The sequence below is a fragment of the Lutra lutra genome, chromosome 4 (genome assembly GCF_902655055.1).
Source record: "Lutra lutra chromosome 4, mLutLut1.2, whole genome shotgun sequence".
Lineage (NCBI taxonomy): Eukaryota > Metazoa > Chordata > Mammalia > Carnivora > Mustelidae > Lutra > Lutra lutra.
The window spans coordinates 38,105,232-38,127,382 of record NC_062281.1 but is presented as its reverse complement, the minus strand read 5'-3'; the positions used below and the strand labels follow the sequence as shown (position 1 = coordinate 38,127,382).

At 35.5% G+C, this 22,151-nt stretch overlaps 1 protein-coding gene across 4 annotated transcripts in view; it reads left to right on the top strand.

Annotated features, from left to right (window-relative positions):
• Positions 1 to 22,151, top strand: part of VPS13B (vacuolar protein sorting 13 homolog B) — a 763,452-nt gene that overhangs the window by 481,644 nt on the left and 259,657 nt on the right. For all 4 annotated transcript variants that reach the window (XM_047723595.1, XM_047723597.1, XM_047723594.1 and 1 more), the window contains 3 exons: positions 1,744 to 1,947; positions 14,902 to 15,028; positions 16,392 to 16,535. In XM_047723595.1, coding sequence (XP_047579551.1) covers positions 1,744 to 1,947; positions 14,902 to 15,028; positions 16,392 to 16,535 — 475 coding nt within the window. The remainder of the gene's footprint in view (positions 1 to 1,743; positions 1,948 to 14,901; positions 15,029 to 16,391; positions 16,536 to 22,151) is intronic.

Here is a 22,151-nt window from a genome sequence, read left to right as displayed (position 1 = left end):
TGCTATTTCCATTTCTCAGCAGCTGGCCTAGTCACCTGCCATCTTGAGTCGCTGCAGTTATCCACCTTCCATCAGTATTTGACCAGCCTTCGGGGACATGGTCTAACCCACACTGCTTAACTTAGCCACAGCACAGTCTTAATTGGATCCTTACCTGTTTCTGTAGTTTTCAGAACAGGACCCATGCTTCCTTTTCCCCACCCCACCCCCATCAATTAATTTCTTTAGTGTTCAGTTGATGTAATTAATTTAATTGTATTTTTTCAAATAGCTGCAGTTGTTTTTTTTTTTTAGTACTTGTACTAGTGAAGTTATTTTTAGTCTCTATATCGTTGTGTTCATTGAAACTTTCATAGGGACCTAATATTATTTTCCTTTTGATGACTCACTTTAAAACATTTGTGAACCAACAAAACTAAATGTTCCCAAACTCATGCAAATATAGGTTTATCTAGCCTCCAAATCCTGAACCCAGTTCTTTTCTTCCTACTGTATTTCTTTGCTATTTTCATTCTAAAACCCTCACAAAAAATGTAATAATTTACTTCCTCTAATTTAGCTTTATGCCACTGATGATTTTATTTCTTTGTTTAGCATTGGGTCCAGTAAAGTCAAAGTTTCAACTCTGTATGGGCCAATAATCCTCACTGTGTGTCTCCATATGGAAACAGTGTAGTCTTCTCAACAGTTCAGTCTGTGTGGCAACTGGGTTGTATAAAGAACCAAGGGCAAGGGTTAGGGAAGTGTAGTAGATTGACAAAGTTCTATTCTCTCTCCTCAGGAGACATGAAAGGCCTGAAGAAGGTAGCCTTGGAAAGAAGACTGGGTGTTGAGTTAGAAAGCCTCGGTCTAAGTTGTGGTTTTGTCACAAACTACCTCAGTACCTTTGCCTAAGTCTTTCAACCTCTCTGAATTATTTTCTCTTTAGTAAAAATGGTAATAAAAATAGAGCCTCCACAGCAGCTCAAGAACCGAAATCATGGATGTGAAAGTACTTAGAAAAACCGTACATTGCTGGGAACAATGTAAAAAATCATTGTAGGGTAGATTACTGTACATAAGTTTAGGGTACATTTTCAAATCATCCTACTGGTTACTTCCTAAAACCTGCCTCGGAGATTTGATTAACCCAGTGAGTCCATCAGTAATCCAAAGGAAGAAAAAATGGTAATGATATTATGTTAGTGAACAAAATAAACAGAATATATATTTTTTAATTTTTATTAATTTTATTTTTTATAAACATATAATATATTTTTATCCCCAGGGGTACAGGTCTGTGAATCACCAGGTTTACATACTTCACAGCACTCACAATAGCACATACCCTCCCCAGTGTCCATAATCCCACCCCCCTCCCAACCCCCCTCCCCCCATCAACCCTCAGTTTGTTTTGTGAGATTAAGAGTCACTTATGGTTTGTCTCCCTCCCAATCCCATCTTGTTTCATTTACTCTTCTCCTACCCCCTCAACCCCCCATGTTGCATCTCCTATCCCTCATATCAGGGAGATCATATGATAGTTGTCTTTCTCCGATTGACTTATTTCGCTAAGCATGATACCCTCTAGTTCCATCCACGTCGTCGCAAATGGCAAGATTTCATTTCTTTTGATGGCTGCATAGTATTCCATTGTGTATATATACCACATCTTCTTTATCCATTCGTCTGTTGATGGACATCTAGGTTCTTTCCAATAAACAGAATATTTTATGTGTTTACATTTTTTCATCACCTTTACAGGAGAGCTTTGAACTTGGGAATTCTTCGAGACCCTGGATCAGAAATTGAAGACAGACAATACCAAATAGACCTGCAGTCCATCAATATTGGTACTGCACAGTGGGATCAACTAAAACCAGAGAAGGAAAGTGGCACAGGAGGGGTGCTAACCGAGAGTGAAAGAAATTCTCAAAACCCAGCCCTTGAGTGGAATATGGCCAGCAGGTAGGAAATGATTAAGAAACATTCTACACTTTCTACTGTTTCATTGCCAGAAGAACAGTTGGTGATACAGTCTTCAGCATGTCCAACCTAAGTGTGGGGTATCCCTTCTGCATTAATGATTTTGCTTGGAAATCTTCTGGTCTACCAACTGTTACACTGTACTTATTACAAATTTAAGGTTATGTCAGCATTTTTTTTTTAAAGCTTGCTATTTGATGAAAGGTTCCACTTCAGGCTAAGGATACATTCACATTTTCCCTTGAAATCCACTGTATTCAAGGTCAGATTATTTTTTCTAAGTCTCTCCTTTCTGTTTATGATGATAAGAGGAGAAAAGTAACAAAAGCTCTGGGTTGCTTTTATTTGTTTAGTCCACTTTAACTTGAAGCACCTATGTTTACAGAGAACATTTTTAAAGGAATTAGTCCCGAACGAGAGCAATAAAATTTGTAGAGTTATTGCCCTCTCACCCAGGCTGCTCATGGTTTCTCATCAGAGTTAGGTAGAACTGTTTGCTAGAACAAAGATACTAGGCATTGAAAATACTTTTGTAGGGGCGCCTGGGTGGCTCAGTTGGATAAGCAACTACGTTCAGCTCAGGTCATGATCCTGGAGTCCTGGGATCCAGTCCCGCATCAGGCTCCCTGCTTGGCAGGGAGTCTGCTTCTCCCGCTGACCTCTCTCCTCTCATGCTCTCTCTCTCTCTCTCATTCTCTCTCTCTCAAATAAATAAATAAAATCTTAAAAAAAAAAACTTTTGTATATTGTAAACCTGGAGGTCTTTATGATTTTAAAAATTGTTAACTATTTTCTCATTTTTTTAAATTTATTTTTTTGCTTGTAAAATTTACTAACATCTGTTGCTTATACCATGCTGATTTATTTGATTGAATTTCTTTAAAACATTGTTTATATATAGACTTTGTTGAATCCTTTTGCAATGCTGATTGCTTTGGGGTTCTGTCCTTTTACCACCAAAACTGTATTTATCTATGTCGTGACATTAATAATAGCAACAACTTTAATAATGGATTATATAATACTTATCACTTTACCAAACTTATTTAAATTAATTTTTGTAGTAATGATATTAGATGAGAACTATTTTCCCTAATTCTACATGAGGAAACCGAGGCCTAACCAAGATAAATAATGTGCCTAAAACCAAATCCCAAGTAGTAGTGTGTGCTCTATATGAGCTTCTTCTTATACAGCTACCCTCATTCTTTTCTGATTTCCCTGTGGCTCTGTTCATAATGAGCTTCTTTCAGCTTCCTGAAAATAAGGTTTGTCACTTGCTATTAGACCTTGATACATGATCTCTGCCTGGAGAGTTCCCCCCTCCCCTCTTTCTCTTGCCTAACTCCCCATCATTCATCAAGCCTCAGGAAGCCTCATATTTTCCAGGAAGTCTTTGCCTGAGCCTCCACAAGAGCAGGTTAATACCTTTTCTGTGAGCTCTTAACATATCATTTGAATATTTAATTCTAATTATCTATATACTTTGTCTTGATCCTAAAGACAGCTCTTCACCATCCTTGTCCATTGATTTATCCCTAGTACAGAGCACTTTCATAGTGTGAAACGTATTGTCAGCAGGGGCACCTGGGTGGCTCAGTCAGTTAAGCATCCAACTCTTGGTTTCAACTCAGGTCCTGATCTTTAGGTGGTGGGATCAAGCCCTGTGTCAGGCTCCGTGTTCAGCAGGGAGTCTGCTGGAGGTTCTCTCTCTCCCTCTTCCCCTCCACTCTCTTTCTCTCAAATAAAAAATATAAATGTATTATTACAGCCTTTCATTGATAAGTGATTGAACATGCTCCTGAATAGGGGTGCAAATTTGAGTGAAAAATTTCCTACATTTCAGGAGAGGGATGCAGGCAACACTTCCAGCAGCTGGTCCTGCATAGAGGATCTGGTGCACACCTTACATGCACTACACCAGTCCTGATCTGTAAACATCACGTGGTAGGCATCAGGTCAAGTTCTAGCTTTCCTCTACTCCATTCATTTTTCAGGTTCAGGAAGTTCCAGCTTACATAATTTATAGGTCATCTTTTTTTTTTCTTTTAAGATTTTATTTATTTACTTGAGAGAGAGAGAGAGAGGGCACACACACACAGAGGGAGAGTAAGAGGCAGAAGAGCAGAAAACCCCGTGCAGGGCTCTATCCCAGGATCATGACCTGAGCTGGAGGCAGACATTTAACTGACTGAGCCACCCATGTGCCCTTATACATTATCTTAAAAACTACATATTCTGTCAACAAAAAAGTTGGGCCTTACTTTCATAGGAAACTTTATGACCATCTAGCCTTAACTCAGCTATATCTGTCTTATTTATTCCTTTAATTCATTGAAATAAAGTTTGTGTTTCTGTGTGTTTTAATAACTGAGTTTGAAATTCACATTACACAAAATTAACCATTTGAAGTGGACAATTCATTCACAATTGTACATTCACAATTCACAATTGTACATTCACAATATTGTGTAACTACCACCCCTATTTATAACCACCATCTCTGTCTCATTCTAAAATATTTTCTATAGCCTAAAGTAAAATCCCTTACCCGTTAAGTACTTTCTTCTGCATCATTCCCTTCTCTCCATGGTGCCTGGCAAATGGCAATCTGCTCTCTATTTCCATGGATTTATCTATTCTAGATATTTCATATGAAAGGAATCATATAATAGGTGTTCTTTTGTGTCTGCCTTATTCACTTAACGCAATGTTTTGGAGGTTTTTCCACATTGAAGCATGTGTCGATACTTCCTTTTTTTTTAAGATTTTATTTATTTCTTTGTCAGAGAGAGAGAGCGCGCAAGCAGGGGGAGCAGTAGGCACAGGGAGAAGCACACTCCCCACTGAGCAGGGAGCCTGATGTGGGACTCGATCCCAGGACCCTGGGATCATGACCTGAGCCGAAGGCAGGCACTTAACCAACTTAGCCCCCCAGGCATCCCATCAATATTTCATTCTTAGTTACTGTTAGATAATATTCCACTGTAGGTAAATAATACCACAGTTTGTTTATCTGTTCGTCTGCTGATGGACATTTGAGCTGTTTCTGCTTCTTAGCCATTATGAATAATATTGCTGTGGATATTTATGTACAAGTTTCAGTACCTGTTTCAGTACCTGTTTTCAGGTATTAGGAATATATATCTAAGAATGGAATTTTATGGTCATATGGTAATTCTATATTTAACTTTTGAGGAGCTGCCAAACTCTTTTTCATAGCAACTGAACCATTTTACATTCCCACCAGCAATGCTCAAGGGTTCCAATCCCACCACATTCTCACCAACATTACTTTTTTTTTTTTTTTTAACTATAACCATCCTATTGGGTATGGTTTGAATTTGCATTTCCATAATGATTAATGATGTTGAGCCCTTCATGTGCTTTTTGGCCATTTGTATATCTTCTTTGGAAAAAATGTTTACTCAAGCCATTTGCCCATTTCTAAATTGAGTTGTTTTTTTGTTGATGATTTGTAAGAGTTCTTTATTCTAAATGCTATATCCTTATCTGATATATAATTTATAAATGATCTTTTCTTGATAATGATCTTTGCACAGGTTTTTATAATTGATCTAAAAATCCATTGCTAGATCCAAGGTCATGAAGATTTATCCCTATGTTATAATTTTTTTTTATTTGCATATAGTTGACACACAATGTTGTACTAGTTTCAGATGTACAACATAGTGATTCAGCTTTTCTGTATGCTATGCTGTGCTCGCCAAAAATGTAATTACTATCTATCACCATACAGTACTGTTACAATATCCTTACATTACCTATGCTGTGCCTTTAATTGCTTTTGTTTCCCTTGCCTTAGGAGACCTATCTAGAAAAATGCTTCTGTGGCCAATATTGGAGATACTATGGCCTGTATTCTCTTCTAAGATTTTTATGGTTTTAGGTCTTACATTTAGGTCTTTTTTTTTTTTTTAGATTTTATTTATTTATTTGACAGACAGAGATCACAAGTAGGCACAGAGGCAGGCAGAGAGAGAAGGGGAAGCAGGCTCCCCGCTGAGCAGAGAGCCCAATGCGGGGCTCGATCCCAGAACCCTGGGATCATGACCTGAGCCGAAGGTAACCCCTCTGAGCCACCCAGGCACCCCTCACATTTAGGTCTTTAATCCGTTTTGAGTTTATTTTTGTATATGATGTCAGAAGGTAGTCCAGTGTCATTCTTCTGTTGTTCAGTTGTCTCTGTACTATTTATTGAAGAGACTACCTTTTCCCCACTGTATATTCTTGCCACCTTTGTCATAGATTGATTGACCATATAAGCATGGGTTTATTTCTGGGCTCTCTATTCTGCTCCATTAATCTGTGTGTCTGTTTTGTGCTGATAGTACGTACAGCTTTGTAGTGTATCTTGAAATCTGGAATTGTGAACCCTCCAGCTTTGTTCTTTTTTCTCAAGATGGCTTTGACCACTGAGGGTTTTTTTGCAGTGCCATACAAATTTTATTATTATTTGTCCTAGTTCTATGAAAAATACCTTGGAACTTTCATAGGATTGCATTGAATCTGTATATTGCTTTGGGTAGTGTGGACATTTTAACAATATTAATTCTTCCAATCCATCAGCCTGGACTATCTTTTCATTTGTTATATCTTTAGTTTCTTTAATCAATGTTTGATAGTTTACAGAGTACAGATCTTCAACCTCTTTGGTTAATTTATTCCTAGGTATTTTCTTTTTAGTGACTTGTGTCAATGTTTTCTTCTGAGAGTTTTATGGGTTTAGTTCTTATAGATTGTGGGTCCATTTCGAGTGTTTGTGTGTATGTGTGTGTATGGTATGAGGTAAAAGTCCAACTTCCTTCTTCTGCATATGGATATACAATTGTCCCAGCACCATTTGTCCCATCATAGAGACTGTTCATTTCACCATTGAATGACCTTGGCATGCATATCAAAAATTAAGACTTGGACATCAGTTATATGTCATAGAATGTCTTTTACACAAAGAAAAAAAAAGAAATAATTTGATATGTTCCTGTCCCTTACAGAGCTCAGTGTCCAAAGAATTAATAGTTAATTACCTATTAGAGTGCAGGGAGTAAAGTGCTGTGGTAAACATAAGTATAGGATGTTTAGGATTACAGAAGAGCCACATCAAAATCAGGATGAGCACCTTCCATGTACATAGGACATCGCAGGCCAATAAATATGACAGACACATTACACAAGAACTCTAAAATTGACATAGGTACAAAATGGAAAATTAAAGAAAGAAATGAATGATTAACTCTGTGAGTGGGTTTTCAGGGAATGTCTCACAGAGTATACAACTTCTGAATTTGTTTCCAAGGAATCTGAGTGGCAGGAGAAGTGAGGGGCATTTTGAACTAAGAAAGCAGTAGATCCAAAGGGTAGGAGTATGAAAATGTGGCATGTTTTACTCACTTCTGAACAGCCAGTACTTAATATTATGCTTGGCACATAATAGCTATTTAATAAAGAGCTGAGTGAATTAATGAAAGATTGAATGATACACGATTAAGGATAACCAGTAGATCAAGTAGCGGAATGTTTCTGAGAGATCCTGATTCAAATGAAGACAAGAGATTTTAGATCTGATGTAGCCTAGTAGTGCCGATTAATCTTGCTAGAAATATAAGCAGAACCTTAACATGATCCTATTTTTGCTTTTCAGTAGGGATTACAGGTAAAATTCAAAAGATACCAAAAGATACTCCATGAAGAATAATTTGTTCCCTCTCTTGACCAATTTTAAATAATAGCCTTTATAATGGTTTTCATTCATTCCTGCTGCACACATTACTCAGCTTTTGTCTTTAATCAAAACGTATTTCTGTGTTGGGGGAGAAGGGAGTTTCTGTATGTTGGGGGAGAAGGGAGTAGGGAAGTTAAGCATAAAAATGATCACATTTTAAAATTTGTAGATCTTTTCCTTCTAAAACCTCAATTTTGCAGTTGAGAGAATATATTAGGATTCAGTCAGGGCAGCAGAATCACTGTAAGTGTTCTAGCCTAAGGGGTTTATTTTAGGAATATGGCCTTGCTAAACTGTGGAAGAAGCTGTGAAGGATCTAAACGGGACTGTGGATCAAAGACATGTCACAGGCCCGCCCAGCCACTGGAGGGACCACCAGAGTTTGGGAGTGAAGTCCTTGGGAGGCTGTCGCCTCTGTGGAGGGGTTGAGCCTGCATAGTCAGCAGGGTCAGTGGTCAGGAAAAAGAGCTGGTCACAGAACCGAGAAGAGGGAAAGCAAGCTGGAATCTGCTGGCACCACTGAGTCGGAATTTCGCTCTTTTACAAAGCATGACTTTGAGAAAATATTGGCCAGTATTTAGTTCCCTCATACCTCTAGATCTCATGCAATTTTCTCTCTCAACTCTGGACCATTCTTAGCAAATTGTTACAGAACAAAACCACTATAAGAAACCAAGTTTCAGGAGGTTCCATGCCTTGTGCAGTGTCACTTAAAAGTAGAGCTAAGTATAAACCCTGATTTGCTTCCTCTCATTCAACTCCTTTTCTTATACTTGGTGTTCTGACGCCTTTCACTTAGACTAAAGTTCTTTGTTAGTGAATCGCTTTTGTTTCTTTTTCTCTTAGCAGCCATTTTTACTATGTCTAAGTGTATTTTATAGCCTGAGGAAATGAAGTACTGAGAACTAAAATAAACTGTACCAATGTCCTCGATATGCAGGTTACACACCTCATCACTGTTGCCCTTTTACATGGTGATTGGCGCTTGGATGTATGTGAGTGGGAGAAGGCTGTGGTTTTTCTTCCGTACATATCAGCTAAGGGTGTCCTTGGCAAACTGAATAGGTGGCATATAGATAAAAGAACAGATCTGTCTTGGCCAGTCTTCTTCTTTGTTTCTTAGCACAGTTACTGACAGTAGGTACTCAAAAAGTCAGAACATATTTAAATAGAATATAATCATCACAGTAGTGTATCATAAAATTTTAAAACCCTCTATAATGTCAATTAATTTGTAGTTCTTACAGTCCCTAACATCATATTTGTTAGATGGATGGTTGAATAGATAGATCGATAGATCGATAGATAGAAAGATAATAATGCCCTGATTGATCCAAAGCCTTAAATAGCTAGGTTGCCTTCCTTCAACATTTTGTTTTTAAGTGAAGGATCCAAACAAGTTTATGTCAACATTTACTTAAAAGTATATGTACAAGACATAACTTCTACATATTATGCAGTATTATTCTGTGAGCACTGCACTTGGAACATTAATACATGTTGTTAAAGCTTTAAAAATGAAATAAAATAACATAAATCCCCTGTGTTTCCCTTAGTAGATTCCCATTGTTATTCTCAGTTTCTAATATCCTTTTCTGTGAGAAACATTTAGCAGTCCCCTGACTTATCCCTCCTCTATGAAATTTTATTTTGAAGTTTTTCCTTGAAAAAAGAGCTATCAAGTAGAATTAGATGCAGGCGTTCCAGACTATAGATATAAACAACTGGAAACTATGACCAGAGCTGTTAACAATTGAATATCTCTGTAAAATTGAATTAGGTTGATATTTCAATATAGCTATACCCTTAAGATCTTCTTTTAGAGACTGAAATGAATGTAATACTTGTGATCTCCATCACAAATATATTAACCATAGTTTTTGATTTGTTTGTTTGGGGTAGTTTTTGTTTATTTCTCCTTGTTTTGTTTAGAGAATGAGAATATTTTAACATTATTGAATTTTGCCAAAATAAATTTGTACTAACATTTTATTTGAATGTACCTTTAAAATTATCTTCATTTCAGGTTGTAGTTCTTGTAGCATTATTCATAGATACTTTGTGTCTTTACAAGGTAATTGGATCCCCTGCTGGAGGTTTCCCCACCTGCCTGTTTTTTACTTATCATTTTTTTTATCCTACCTTATGATTCTTTTTAGTTATTTATTTTAGCTAAACTGAGCTGCACACATTCATCTTTGCAGCACCTAGCAGAGGGCCTGGCTCAACAGTGGACACTCAGTCCATGTTCTCAGAATTTCACACAGTGATAAATGTCATGAGAGTAATGTGGCAATATAATGGGATAAGGGTCCCTGGGAAATGTCTTTTTTTTTTTTAATAGTTTATTCCTTTTTTATTGCTGAGTACTATTCCATGATATGGATGTACTCTAATGTGGGGTGTTTTTTTATGTTATCTTAGTCACCATACAGTACATTATTAGTTTTTGATGTAGCATTCCATGATTCCTGGGAAATTTCTTTACATTAGGCCTAGTCTAATACCTAATGGCAAGAATGACCTACCCATGCAAATATTCCTGGAGTGTTTGTGTCAAGAGTGTTCTGGCAGAGCAGAGATCTTTGAGTAGAAATCAGTTTTTCACACTTAAGACTATGGCTGGCTGGGAGGAAAAGAATAATAATGAAAGTTTAGGGTAGGGAAGGGACTAAATTATGAATGGCCTTATAGATCAAAGAGAGTTTGGATTTTATTTTAACTGCATTAGATCACTGGATAGTGTTTCATTTGGAGGAAAAAAAAACACCAAAATAGGTTTAAACTCTTAATTATATATTTGATTTTTAAATTATAAACAATTCATATTATCTTCAGGAACCTTCTATCTAGGTAGCTGGCTGGCTTAGTTAAGTGCGTGACTCTTGGTCTTGGGTTTGTGAGTTTGAGCCCCACATTGGGTATAGAGATTGCTTAAACAAATAAACTTTATAAATAAAATATTCTTTATCTAAAACTAAGAAGAATCTCTACAAATAAGTACAGTTAATAAAATTATAACAGCTTTCCAAATAGTAGACTGTTTATAATAAATGGCTGTGAATATTACTGTTTTTTATATTGAGGAATAACCACTACAAGGGGTTTACCAGAACAAGACCTAAATAAGTATCTTCTGTCACGTATCTTCTATCTGAAGCTCGGCTGTAAAGCCATACCAAGAAAGTCTTCGTGTTCAATAAAAACTGTTCGATGCACACACAGACCATCTAGCACTTTTTATTCTTTTTAGTGGAATATTTTGGAAACCTTAGTACCGTTTTTCCTATTTATATATGGTCTTTCATAATACGCAGTTTTTGAAATAGGATTTTTTTTTTTTTTTAGATTTTATTTATTTATTTGACAGAGAGAGATCACAAGTAGACGGAGAGGCAGGCAGAGAGAGAGAGGGAAGCAGGCTTCCTGCTGAGCAGAGAGCCCGATGTGGGACTCGATCCCAGGACCCTGAGATCATGACCTGAGCCGAAGGCAGCGGCTTAACCCACTGAGCCACCCAGGCGCCCCTGAAATAGGATTCTTAAACTGCTTTAATATTTCCCATAGTGTCATTCCAAAATGTATGGAAGATGGGCAGAAGAACTGAGCATTATTTTGCTGAGCCCAGGAAAAATGACCACAGCCTTCCTAAACATGTATTTTCACGAGTACGGGTGGCACGTACCTATGCCTTCTTGCATACTAACAATTTCAGAGAACAATACTTTTCCTTATTTACCATCTGCTATTTTCAGAGATCAACTGAAAAGTTTTTGTTAACATATATCATTACTTTCCTGTTACTTGTTTAGCACTTTATGATTGTCAATTTTTTTATCCTCACACAGGGTTTTATAAATTTCTGTGGGTTTAAGATTCATTTTTTTTAAATTTTATTTATTTATTTGTCAGAAAGAGAGAGAGCACAAGCAGGGGGAGCAGGAAAGGGAGAAGCAGGCTTCTGCTGAGCAAGGTGCCTAATGTGGGACTGGATCCCAGGATTCTGGGACCAGAGCTTGAGCCAAAGGCAAACCACCCAGGTGTCCCAATTTCTGTGTGTTTAATCTTCTGTGTTAGCTGACAGGTACAAATAACTGTTCCATTTCCGTGTTTCTATGGACAGTATAGAAATACATTAAGTCACTTTCCTGGTATACCAGAGAAATATTTCTTCCATAACTCTCCTAACGTCCTATATCTTAGCATACTATATAGATCATCTGTTCTCTATAGCTGGTTTTACTATCTTTCATTCATCATAGGTGATCAGCTCTTTGACCAAGAGATACCTGATTGTGAATTTTATTGTATTTATCTGAACTGGCACTCATTATACTTCTGGAATCCATGGGCTCTTACATTTAATCAGTTCTGGAGAATTCTCAGCCATTAACTCTCTGATACTGTTCCTTTTCCTTACTTTCTGTTCTCTCTTTTGGAATACAAATTAAATATGTTGCATCTGCCCCTCCATGTCTCTTAACTTTTCTTTTAAACTTTCCATTTTAAAATTTACTTTAGCACATTCCTGGAATTTTCTCAAATGTATATTCTAGTTTATAATTGATTTTTTTTCTTGAGCTGTATGTAAAATGCAATTTACCCATATATTATGTATTTTATTTTAGTGAGTCTGTTTTTCATTTCTCGAAAATTTAAAATTTTAAGTCCTATTCTCTTATCTAGTAAAACATGGTGATTTTTTTTGAGTATCTATTTCTTTTGAAGTATTTCAATCTATAAAAACCTTTAATGATTTAAAAAACGTATATGATTACCTCAAAGACTTACAAGAAATAACACAAAAGAAAATGTTATGTACCAGAAAACTATAATTTTAGAGGACTATTGACTTAAATTTAAAATTTTTTTTTATTTCTAAGGCCATAGGTCTTTCATATGTTGTGTTACTGATTTAATTCATCACATAATGGGGGAAAATATGATATGTATAAATACTCATTTTTTTCCCATTGGGTTTTTCGTTAATATTTGCTCTTATTTGGTTTCCTGCTGTCTTTTCCATTTTAAGGTATTTTTAATACATCATATATTTTAACATTCCCCTGTGAGAGCACATCAGATGTTACATGTTTCTCACATTGACCATTTTATGGAACTTGAGCTATTAAGCTATAATTATGGTGTCTCTCAGGATCATAACCTTTCCTCTGTATTCACAAATTTTAATACTTCTTCCTGTTACCCTCTATTCACCAGATCTCTTAATTCTTTAAAATTGACTTTCTTGAAATCCAATACTTATGTGTCACAGAACCAGATGATCCAATTTGCTTTTTTGGCAGACACCATGTAAAGCTTTGCCCATTGCAAATTTGAGCAAAAGATACTAGCACTTTCTACTTTCTAGACTACTCTGGTAGAAAAGGATGTAGAAAGACTTGAGTTCATCTGGGCTTTTTCACGAGATAATTTATGCCAGTTCTCTCATCTCAATTTATCACTATATAAGTGAATAGTGGGGACATATTCATAAGGAATAGTTGATGGTTCCAAGAAACTTTTGAGGTACAGATTGCTAGTAAAACGTAGAACTATATTATTTCATAAAATGAAAACTTAGAATATGGATAGGGAGACTTGAAGAACTGTACTAGCACAAGCTTTAGTTTCTCAACAGTGTTTTCCAGTTTCATCTTCTACCATGTATGCAGTACTTCCTTTGAAGTCATTAGCATTTAACACTTTTTTTTTTTTAAGATTTTATTTATTTATTTGACAGAGAGAAATCAGAAGTAGGCAGAGAGGCAGGCAGAGAGAGAGGAGGAAGCAGGCTCCCTGCTGAGCAGAGAGCCCGATGCGGGGCTCGATCCCAGGACCCTGGGATCATGACCTGAGCCGAAGGCAGAGGCTTAAACCACTGAGCCACCCAGGCGCCCCAGCATTTAACACTTTTGAATGTAAAGTAGAAATGTCGTGCTAAGTAACTGATCAAAGATGAGAATGTATAAGGAAAAATTAAAATAGAGACCAAATGCTATTCTGTTGCCAGGTCCAACAATGGAAACTTTGTTCACATTAGGTGGCCTTAGCATAGCCCCTGATCCTCATTTCCTTGTAGATAATATGGGGCTGGTAATGAATTTTACTTCACATACACGGTTGTTGTGAAGAATCGTTCGATATCAAAGTCACGAAAGCTATTTCATGAACCATATGTGCAGTAATAATCCATGAGCTTAAAAAAGGAGGTCATTCAGAGATTAAGAGGAGATGCTTATGAACTTAACAGGTTCAGAAAATGCCAATTGTCAACTAGGTCAGAAATAGGAAAAATAGGAAATTAAAAATCATCCTAAAATAGGAAGGTTATTATTGGTAATAAAAGATTAAACTATTTGTAAGAACAAAAGTAATTAAAAACCAAGTAATTTGTTGAAGGGATGTGACTAATATGAAATTAAGTACATCTGGATTTCTCATTAGTTTTATGCTATCTTTTATTAATCTGAAGTTACGAATTGAAGTATGAAACTATGACTATAAAATGTACAAATAAACACTCTCAAAATAATTAATTTTGTCATACTTGTTTGTAGTGAAGACTTACACAAATTCTTTTTATTTTTTTATTTTTTTATTAACATATAATGTATTATTAGCCCCAGGGGTGCAGGTCTGTGAATCGCCAGGTTTACACACTTCACAGCACTCACCATAGCATATACCCTCCCCAGTGTCCATAAGCTCACCACCATCTTCCTCCCCACCTCCCCCTGGCAACCCTCAGTTTGTTTTGTGAGATGAAGAGTCTCTTATGGTTTGTCTCCCTCCCGATCCCATCTTGTTTCATTTATTCTTTTCCTACCCCCAACCCCCCCCACATTGCATCTCCCCTTCCTTATATTAGGGAGATCATATGATAGTTGTCTTTCTCCGATTGACTTATTTTGCTAAGCATAATACCCTCTAGTTCCATCCACATTGTCACAGATGGCAAGATTTCATTTCTTTTGATGGCTACATAGTATTCCATTGTGTATATATACCACATTTTCTTTATCCATTCATCTGTTGATGGACATCTAGGTTCTTTCTATAGTTTGGCTATTGAGGACATTGCTGCTATAAATTCAAGTGCACATGCCCCTTTGGAAGGACTTATATAAATTTAATGAAAAGAATCCTTGAAAAAAATGAAATCACTAATAATTTTTTACTTTATCTCTTAGCATACGGCGACATCAAGAAAGAAGAGCAATTCTGACTCCCATTTTAACAGATTTTTCTGTCCGAATTACTGGAGCACCTGCTATCATTTTCACCAAAATAATTTCTCCAGAAAATATGCACACTGAGGTGAGAACTTAATTTAGATTTCATTTTAGCCTATATAATGGAATAGCTTCTCTTTGTATATTAGGGATTTTTTTAGCTTTATGCACAGGATGTCACATTGCTTATTATTGATGTTATTATTGTCACCAAAGATTAATGAATACTTTTTAATACTGTTATTGCCTTTCAGGTAATTATTTAATCCTCATAACAATCGATTGACTACTTCTCTCTTTTATTATTTTTTTAAAGATTTATTTATTTTAGAGAGGGGAAGAGCAAACGTGTGTGCAAGAGGAATAAAATAAGAATTCTAATTATAATAAGTAAATACAGGGAACTTGTTGTGGGGAGAAGATTATTTAACCCAAAAAGCAAAAGGAATATTCATTTCCAACATACTATTCTTTATAGCTGTGTTAAAATCTATCCTAAGCTGTGTAGTTTGCATTGGGACCCATCGTAAGACTCCTTAAATCCATTCCCTTCGATGACACTAGTAAGAAGGTTCTTTGGACATTTCCAAACATTTGAACATTGTCCACATTCTCTTCCTGACAGGAGGCAGAAGTTCTGCTTATTAAGTGAAACTTGGGGTCTGGTTTTTTTCTTCTTTTTTCCCTCCCTGAATGGTTTTCCAGTGATGAATGTTGAAGTGACTCAAGTTACGCAGAACAGCATCAGTTAAATGTGGACATCTACATGATGCAGCCAAGATTTTAGCAGCTCGAAGAAGAAGTGAAATTAATTAGTCTAGCTATCTTTGGCTTCAGCACTATTTTGTTATAAATCACTTGGAGTGTATACTTTGGAGAATACTCAAACCATACCACTTGTGATTGTCATTCCTTGCCTATAATTGGGCTGTTTACATCTGTCTGCCCAACAAGATTAGACTCTCCTCAAGAGCAGGTTGCCATTCAAAGCTAACCTTCCTCTTTGTGCTATCCCTAGCAGCTGAGTATACTGCATGTTACTTAGGAGATGCTCAGTAAATATTTGTTAGTTTGAATGAATGAACAGGATTATGCTAAAGAATTACATCATCACTTACATATGGGAATGATGTTAGTAGTTTGAGGTATAAAAAAGCCAAATGTATATGAAATGGTAAAAAAAAAATTGTGTTTGTGTTGTTAGTTTGTTTCCCTGCAACCAGTGCATGGCCCTGCGCACAGCAGGACCTCATAAATGTTTATTAAATTAATCCATTAAACTATGTGGAGTGGCTGTGCTCTCCGTTTCTGCTATTCTCATTAGCATATGAACTTGAGTCCCGGGATAATTCATCAACATGGTAAAGGTCAAATAAGTAAGAATGATAAATTATCATCTAATGGGTATCATGTATCTTTATCTGTATTCAACTTTTTTGTTCCTTCAGGAGATTTTAGTGTGTGGCCATTCCTTGGAAGTGAATATAACCACAAACCTGGACTTCTTCCTAAGTGTGGCTCAAGTTCAACTCTTACATCAGTTAATAGTAGCAAATATGATTGGACTGGAACCATCAAGCAAGGCCACAGAGGTAACTATTACCTGATTTTGATTAGTCTTACTGCATCTCTCCCAACTTTACATTCATAATAGGAAAACTATACTTAAATAATTTCTGCTAATTATTCTGTATTTAATTTTATTCAAAATATGGTCATAAATTACTTTTAGATTGGTGTTCTTTATTTTTGAAATTTATTTGGTCTCTTTTCCTGTCATGGACCTTTGCAAAATTGCTGTGGCCTAGCCTCAGAAAAGCCTCTTAAAAATATGGTTTTAGTATCCTGCTTCAATTTTTTAAAGTACAATGCAAGAAACCTGGTATAGCTTTCACTTACTCAGATACATTACAGGGCTAGGGCCTCTTTTGGAAGTGACCTTTGTGATAGTGCTATGGGAATATCTTCAATAAATAACTTCCAAAGCATTCGATTCCCATGCTCAGTGAAGAACAGACATAATCATAAAAGTTGAAAGCCTGCCTAGAATTTTAATTTTGATCCGGTGTTCATTGGAAGCCTACATTGAAACCACAAAGCATGTCAGCATGAAACAAAGAAAACTGCTTATTAGATGCTTTTCAAGATATGTTTTCTTTGCTTTTTGTTTCCATACTTCTATAATGCTATCTGTACTTAGAATATATCTCCTGTAAAAACTCAAGTGAAGAAGCCATTCATCTATGAAAAAGACATTGGTTTTATTTTTGTCAAGAGTTATACAGAAGACTGAGTTCTATTTATTAAGAAGGAAAGGAAGAGGTGTTCTTTGAGAGTTCCTAGATGCTAGGCAGTGTGCCAGGCATTTTCATGTAAATTAACTCATTGTATCTTTGAGTGTGTTATCACAACCACTTTGTGAGGTTCATATGGGCATCATTTTCATTTTACATATTAGGGTCTTGGGGCTCAGAGATGGTAAGTGACCTGCCTGAAATCATTCATACATAGCTAAAAAATGGTGGAAGTGAAATTTTAATATTTAAGTCCTTCAAGTCAGTGCTATTTCCATTCTATCACAGTGTGTGGATTATAACTATTACATTAATCTCTCTGTCTTCTTTATTTAAAAAAATATTTAAAAATGATAAAGCTTTTAACTTTTATAAATGATTCTCTGACAGACCATCTTTTACTGCCCATGATTTCTGTTTGCTCAGTATCTCTTTTTTTCTCTTTTGTTTTGTTTTGTTTTGGTGGGGGGGAGTGACAGGGGCGAGGGAAAGGGAGAGGGAGAATTTTAAGGAGGCTTCACGTCCAGGATGGAACCCAGTGTGGGGCTCGGTCTCAGAACCCTGAGATCATGACAGGAGCTGAAGTCAAAAGATGCTTAACCGACAAGCCATTCAGGCACCCTTTGCTCAGTATCTTTTTTAGAAAGGCTATAGAGCTATGTCCTCTCTAAAATATCAGCATTTTTCTAATATATGTTAGATAATCCATAAGGATGTAATCATATGACCTGAAAGTAAATAGAGCACAAAATATTTCCCCATGGCATTTTCAATGAGGTTCTTGAAACAAATTGGGTTGGAAACAATATTTTATGTTCCTATATTATTTGTGCCAAGTCTATGAATCAGTGAAATCGAATTCATCAGTGAAATCGAATTCATAGATTTCTGATGTGCTTTAGGAATTTATACAACTTAGCAAATTTGTTGTTAAGTCTTTACCTACTTTTGGCAATTAGGAGTAAAGCTACTATAAACATTCATCTGCAGACTTTTGTGGGGACATAACTTTTCAGCTCCTTTGGCAGACAAAAAGGAGTGTGATTGCTGGATCATATGATCAGAATATGTTTAGTTTTATAAGAAACCGCCAAACTGTCTTCCAAAGTAGCTTGTACCATTTTGCATTCCCACCAGCACTGAAGGAGGGGGTTCCTGTTGCCAACCTTAGCAACGTTTGGTGTTTTCAGTGGTCTGGACCTCGGACATTCTATTAAGTGTGTAATGGTATATTTTATTGTTTTAATATGCATCTCCCTGATGATATATGAAGTGGAACATCTTTTCCTATGCATATGCTTATTTTCCATCTACATAGCTTCTTTGGTGAGGTGTCCATAAAATTCTTTGCCTCATTTTTTAATTGCGTTGTTTTCTTACTGTTGAGTTTTAAGAGTTTCTTTGTATATTTTGGATAACATCCTTTATCAGATGTGTCTTTTGCAAATAGTTTCTCCTAGTCTATGGTTTGTTTTCTAATTCCCTTGATACTATCTGTCACAGAGCAGAAGTTTTTAATTTTAATTGTTTCTTTCATGGATCATGTCTTTGGTGTTGTATCTAAAAAGGCATCACCATACCCAAGATCATCTAGGTTTTCTCTCATGTTCTCTTTTAAGAGTTATAGTGTGGTTTTACATTTAAGTTATGATCCATTTTGAGTTCATATTTCTGAAGGGGTAGATCTATATCTAATTTTTTTTTTTTTTTGCATGTAAACATCTAGTTGTTTACAACACCATTTGTTGAAGAGACTGTCTCTGTTCCATTGCATTGCTTTTGCTCCTTTGTCAAAGATCATTTGACTGTATTCATGAGGACCTATTTCTGGCTTCTCTCTTGGATTCCATTGGCCTATTTGTCCATTCTTTCACCAGTCCACACTATCTCGATTACTGTAGCTTTATAGTAAGTCTTAAGGTATGGCAGTGTTAGTCCTCCATTTTTGTTCTTCTCCATTATTATATAAGCTAGTCTGGTTCTTTGACTCTGAAAACTTTAGAATCAGTTTGCCAATAGCCATTAAATAACTTTCTTGAATTTTGATTGGGATGTATTGAATCTATGGATCAAGTTGAGAAATGACATCTTAACAATATTGAATCTTCTTATCCATGAACATGGAATATCTCTCCACTTACTTAGTTCTTTGATTTCATTTGTCAGAGCTCCTTATATAAATCTTCTATGTATTTTGTTGGATTTTACCTAAGTATTTCATTTTTTGGTATGCTAATATAAATGCTATTGTGCTTTTAATTTCAAATTCCACTTGTTCATTGTTAGTATATAGAAATGTAATGTAATTGACTTTTGCACTTTAACCTTATATCCTGAAACCTTGCTATAATCACAGTTTTCATGTTGATTCATTCAGATTTTCTACTTGGACAGTCCTGCCATCTGTAAACAGAAACAGTTCTTCTGTCCCAATCTGTAAAAATTTTATTTTCTTTCCTTGCCTTATTTTGCTAGAATGGACTTCCAGTATGTAGAAAAATAGTGGTGAGAAAGAACATCCTTGCCTTCTATCTGATCTTAGTGGGAAAGTTTCGGGTTTCTCACTGCAGGTTTTTTGTAGATAATGTTTATCAAGTTGAGGACATTTCTGTCTATTCCTAGTTTACTGAGAGCTTTTATCATGAATGGGTTTGGATTTTGTCAGATGCTTTTTATGCATCCATTCATATGATCATGTGATTTTTTTTTCATTTTGTTTGTTGTTGTGATGGATTACATTAATTGAGTTTTAATTGTTAAACAAGCCTTGCAATACTTGAGATAAATCCCACTTAGTGTAATATGTAATTCTTTTTATACACTGTTAGATTATATTTGCTGGTATTTTGTTGAAGATTTTTGTTTCTTTGTTCATGAGAGATATCAGTCTCTAGTTTCTTTTTCTTAAAATGTCTTTTTCTGGTTTTGTTATTAAGGCAATGCTGGCCCTGTAGATTGTTAGGAAATATTTCTTCTGCTTCTGTCCTCTGAAATAGATTGTAGAGAATTGGTATAATTTCTTCCTTAAATGGTGCTAGAAATCATCAGTGAACTCATCTAGGCCTGATGCTTTCTTTTTTGGAAGGTTATTAATTATTCCTTCAGTCTCTTTAATAGATATAGGCCTATATCTATTTGTGGTTGACTCTTTATCTACCTACTTTCGGCAGTTAGATCCTCTGTTTTTTCTTGTGTGAGATCCTCTGTTTCCTCTTATGTGAGTTTTATCTGATTGTTTTTCAAGAAATTGGTCCATTTTCTTGAAATGGTTATCAATGTATGGGCCTGGAATTGTTTATAATATCCCTTTATTATCCTTTTAATTTCCATAGGATCTGTAGTGATGTCCCCTCTTTCAGGTCTGATATTAGTCATTTGATTCCTTTCTCCTTTTTTTAGTTAGCCTGTTTAAAGGCTTTTACTGATTTTTGCTCTAATTCTTATTATTTCTTTTCTTCTGCTTATTTTGGATGGTGATGATATTTCCAGACAATCTTTGACAAAGTTTTCTTTGAAAGATTAATTTTAAAAGTTATTCAAGAATGTGGTGGGTGATTTTTATTAGTAGAGGAAACATTTACACTATAAACAAAGGGGGAGAAAGATGGAAAAGTCTTTGGAAATAGAAGTGAAAAACAGTGGAACAATCTAAGGATTATTGCGAAAGCCAAGATTTAATATTAATTTTGATTGTATGGACAACTAACACAAACTTTCAAATACATATTTAAGGAGAAGAACTTTAGGCAATAAAATGACCAGCTTGATAGTTCAGGCAAATTGCCTCTCATGTTGATCAAAACTTTTCCAATGTTTTCACTCTGAAAAATGTACTCTAGATAGGTGAGGCCACTGGATCAATCAGCCTGTATTTGTATTCTTTGATTTTCATTTGTCCCTTTAGAGTGTTGTGACTTTCATGATTGCTGGCTTCCAGAATTATTTCTCTTTTTTAAATTATTGTTTTCTCTATACATAATATGATAGGCCAAGAAAGAACATAAGAGAAATAAACATTTAATATTCAAAAACCCAAAGTGCATTCCATATGTACAAACATGTCCTTTCATACTCCATTCTATAATTCATCTCTATGAAAACAATTGGTTGTTTAACCCTAGAACAACAGGAATGTTACTTGGGTTTCTTACATCCTATTTCTCTGCCATTTACATGAGATCAGAGTCAGGCTTCTAGATAACTTCACAGTCAAACCCAAATATACGATTCAAACTTTTCTCCAGAATTAGAGCTCCACTATTCATCCTTGATTTCTGGGTAGGGCTGTGGTGATTTACACAGTTGGTTTACAGTTTAGAGGTTTCTTTACCTCTTGCAAGATAATCTTGTTCTCGTAAAGGCCCAATTATACAAAAATGGTTATTAGTAATATAATCATGACATTCATGTAATAATAATTAACAAGAGAGATAGTTTGGTAATATGTACCAGTAGACGTCAGGAAATTTCTGAAAGAGAATATGAATAAACAAAAAGCTAAAGAATTTTCATTTGTTTAAGTCTATTTATAGAAGAATAATGCAGGCCATTTTTATATGATAAAAGGAAACTAAAAAATCCTAAGTTTTTCTAAAGCTGTTAGTATACAGGACATTGTAAGGAATCATTCAAAAACTGAGCAAACAAGAAATCCTACCTTTCTATCATTTTATTTCAGTTGCTGTCATACAAAAAATACAGCTAGAAGAAAATTTGCATCAAATTTTTAAAGTATTAGACTACTTTAAACTGAGATGAAAGCTGAGTGTTCTATCTGAAATCTGTGAAACCATAAGCAATATAGATAAAGTACTAAAACTAGTGTGTTAACTTGAAATAGTTTATTTTTTATAATGCAGTTATTTTTATCAGTAACTAATATGATATATGTCTAACATAGTTTGCTTGGGTGTT